Source organism: Mus caroli, unplaced genomic scaffold (assembly GCF_978045245.1).
Source record: "Mus caroli unplaced genomic scaffold, Mus_caroli_1 scaffold_15, whole genome shotgun sequence".
Taxonomy (NCBI): Eukaryota; Metazoa; Chordata; class Mammalia; order Rodentia; family Muridae; genus Mus; species Mus caroli.
Genome location: NW_028227270.1, coordinates 98,805,214 through 98,809,215, shown reverse-complemented (window position 1 = coordinate 98,809,215; position 4,002 = coordinate 98,805,214). Strand labels below are relative to the sequence as shown.

General features: G+C 43.0%; 1 protein-coding gene across 1 annotated transcript; it reads left to right on the top strand.

Moving 5' to 3' along the window:
• The first annotated feature begins 215 nt into the window (after window positions 1–215).
• Window positions 216–3,692, top strand: LOC110308469 (very long chain fatty acid elongase 6-like). Its single transcript, XM_021180930.3, has 3 exons — window positions 216–511; window positions 620–1,275; window positions 3,622–3,692. Exons 1-3 carry the CDS (start codon window positions 423–425, stop codon window positions 3,690–3,692), a joined length of 816 nt encoding a protein of 271 aa, XP_021036589.2. The 5' UTR covers window positions 216–422.
• The last annotated feature ends 310 nt before the right edge of the window (window positions 3,693–4,002 follow it).

The window sequence follows — 4,002 nt, the reverse complement described above, 5'->3', positions numbered from 1 at the left end:
TTTAGAGGCTTCTCAACCTTGCTCTTGTTGCAGGCCTGTTCTACCTGGTCCAGTTGTCCCACACAGACAGATGAATCATTTGGAAGAAAAACATGCTTTACCAAAATTGTTGAAAGAAGAAGCATACAAACCTGAAACTCTGGTTGAGTATGATGGTGCACGGTTTTAATCCCAGCAGTCTTCAGGTAAGGACAGAAGGAGGTTTGAGTTCAAAGCCACGTTGGTATACATGGTGAGATCCACCCAGCATGGAGAGAAACAAAATACAAAACAAAGAGCATTTTAAAAATAGGAAACTTCACTAAGACTGAAAGGCATTCATTTCCTCCTACGGGGATGCGGACGCTGGGAGGAGAATCCCTGAGTTAGGAGCTGGGAGCAGAGGCGCAGAGAACACGTAGCGACTCCGAAGATCAGCCCCAATGAACATGTCAGTGTTGACTTTACAAGAATATGAATTCGAAAAGCAGTTCAACGAGAGCGAAGCCATCCAATGGATGCAGGAAAACTGTATGACATAACAAACCCAGGATGGGACGCATAACAGAACAAACAAAAGGCGCCACCAGCTGCTTTTAGAATTATTTGAATAAGGAATGGGAAGCCCAGCCTGTGACCTGAAGAAGTCTTTCCTGTTTTCTGCGCTGTATGCCGCCTTTATCTTTGGTGGTCGGCATCTGATTAACAAGCGAGCCAAGTTTGAACTTCGGAAGCCGCTCGTGCTCAGGTCGCTGACTCTTGCCGTCTTCAGTATATTGGGTGCTCTTCGAACTGGTGCTTACATGCTGTACATTCTGATGACCAAAGGCCTGAAGCAGTCAGTTTGTGACCAGAGTTTTTACAATGGACCTGTCAGCAAATTCTGGGCTTATGCATTTGTGCCCAGCAAAGCACCGGAACTAGGTGACACGATATTCATCATTCTGAGGAAACAGAAACTGATCTTCCTGCACTGGTACCACCACATCACTGTGCTTCTGTACTCCTGGTACTCCTACAAAGACATGGTCGCTGGGGGTGGTTGGTTCATGACTATGAACTACGGCGTGCATGCCGTCATGTACTCTTACTACGCCTTGCGGGCTGCGGGTTTCCGAGTCTCCCGGAAGTTTGCCATGTTCATCACCTTGTCCCAGATCACTCAGATGTTGATGGGCTGTGTCATTAACTACCTGGTCTTCAACTGGATGCAGCATGACAACGACCAGTGCTACTCCCACTTTCAGAACATCTTCTGGTCCTCGCTCATGTACCTCAGCTACCTTGTGCTCTTCTGCCATTTCTTTTTTTTTTTTTTTTAATTTATTTTTTATTAGGTATTTTCCTCGTTTACATTTTCAATGCTATCCCAAAAGTCCCCCATACCCACCCTCCCAATCCCTTACCCACCCACTCCCCCTTTTTGGCCCTGGGGTTCCCCTGTACTGGGGCATATAAAGTTTGCAAGACCAATGGGCCTCTCTTTGCAGTGATGGCCGACTAGGCCATCTTTTGATACATATGCAGCTAGAGACAAGAGCTCCGGGGTACTGGTTAGTTCATATTGTTGTTCCACTTATAGGGTTGCAGTTCCCTTTAGCTCCTTGGGTAATTTCTCTAGCTCCTCCATTGGGGGTCGTGTGATCCATCCAATAGCTGACGGTGATCATCCACTTCTGTGTTTGCTAGGCCCCGGCATAGTCTCACAAGAGACAGCTATATCTGGGTCCTTTCAGCAAAATCTTGCTAGTGTATGCAATGGTGTCAGCGTTTGGAAGCTGATTATGGGATGGATCCCTGCATATGGCAATCACTAGATGGTCCATCCTTTCGTCACAGCTCCAAATTTTGTCTCTGTAACTCCTTCCATGGGTGTTTTGTTCCCATTTCTAAGAAGGGGCAAAGTGTCCACACTTTGGTCTTCGTTCTTCTTGAATTTCATGCGTTTAGCAAATAGTATCTTATATCTTGGGTATCCTAAGTTTCTGGGCTAATATCCACTTATCAGTGAGTACATATTGTGCGAGTTCTTTTGTGATTGGGTTACCTCACTCAGGATGATGCCCTCCAGATCCATCCATTTGCCTAGGAATTTCATAAATTCATTTTTTAATAGCTGAGTAGTACTCCATTGTGTAAATGTACCACATTTTCTGTATCCATTCCTCTGTTGAGGGGCATCTGAGTTCTTTCCAGCTTCTGGCTATTATAAATAAGGCTGCTATGAACATAGTGGAGCATGTGTCCTTCTTACCGGTTGGGACATCTTCTGGATATATGCCCAGGAGAGGTATTGTGGGATCCTCCGGTAGTACTATGTCCAATTTTATGAGGAACCGCCAGACTGATTTCCAGAGTGGTTGTACAAGCTTGCAATCCCACCAACAATAGAGGAGTGTTCCTCTTTCTCCACATCCTCGCCAGCATCTGCTGTCACCTGAATTTTTGATCTTAGCCATTCTGACTGGAGTGAAGTGGAATCTCAGGGTTGTTTTGATTTGCATTTCCCTGATGATTAAGGATGTTGAACATTTTTTCAGGTGCTTCTCAGCCATTCGGTATTCCTCAGGTGAGAATTCTTTGTTCAGCTGTGAGCCCCATTTTTTAATGGGGTTATTTGATTTTCTGGAGTCCACCTTCTTGAGTTCTTTATATATATTGAATATTAGTCCCCTATCTGATTTGGGATAGGTAAAGATTCTTTCCCAATCTGTTGTTGGCCTTTTTGTCTTATTGACGGTGTCTTTTGCCTTGCAGAAGCTTTGCAATTTTATGAGGTCCCATTTATCGATTCTCGATCTTACAGCACAAGCCATTGCTGTTCTATTCAGGAATTTTTCCCCTGTACCCATATCTTCAAGGCTTTTCCCTACTTTCTCCTCTATAAGTTTCAGTGTCTCTGGTTTTATGTGGAGTTCCTTAATCCACTTAGATTTGACCTTAGTACAAGGAGATAGAAATGGATCAATTCGCATTTTTCTACATGATAACCGCCAGTTGTGCCAGCACCATATGTTGAAAATGCTGTCTGTTTTCCACTGGATGGTTTTAGCTCCCTTGTCAAAGATCAAGTGACCATAGGTGTGTGGGTTCATCTCTGGGTCTTCAATTTTGTTCCATTGGTCTACTTGTCTGTCACTATACCAATACCATGCAGTTTTTATCACAATTGCTCTGTAGTACAGCTTTAGATCCGGCATGGTGATTCCACCAGAGGTTCTTTTATCCTTGAGAAGAGTTTTTGCTATCCTAGGTTTTTTGTTATTCCAGATGAATCTGCTGATTGCCCTTTCTAATTCGTTGAAGAATTGAGTTGGAATTTTGATGGGGATTGCATTGAATCTGTAGAATGTTTTTGGCAAGATAGTCATTTTTACAATACTGATTTTGCCAATCCATGAGCATGGGAGATCTTTCCATCTTCTGAGATCTTCTTTAATTTCTTTCTTCAGAGACTTGAAGTTCTTATCATACAGATCTTTTACTTCCTTAGTTAGAGTCACGCCAAGGTATTTTATATTATTTGTGACTATTGAGAAGGGTGTTGTTTCCCTAATTTCTTTCTCAGCCTGTTTATCCTTTGTGTAGAGAAAGGCAATTGACTTGTTTGAGTTAATTTCATATCCAGCTACTTCATTGAAGCTGTTTTCTTCTGCCATTTCTTCTTTGAGGCCTACATCGGCAAAGTGAAGAAAGCCATGAAGGCTGAGTAGTGTCAGAACTGAGGAGGAAGACATAGCTCAGGGTCATCACAAAAATGATCGACAAAAGAAAAATGGCACAAGGAATCACATATGGTGCATCTAAAACAAAACAAAACAAAACAAAACAAAACAAAACAAAACAAAACAAAACAAAACAAAACAAAACAAAACAAAACATCCGTATGAGCAGACACGAAGCCCAAGGCAGCTTGGGAGTGAAGATTAGGTTGTAAGTTTATGATCCTTTTCTGGATGAGGACTCGCTGAGTGCAACTCTTATCTCAAAGCACGGCTAATGAGGGGACCCCTTCCCTCTGGC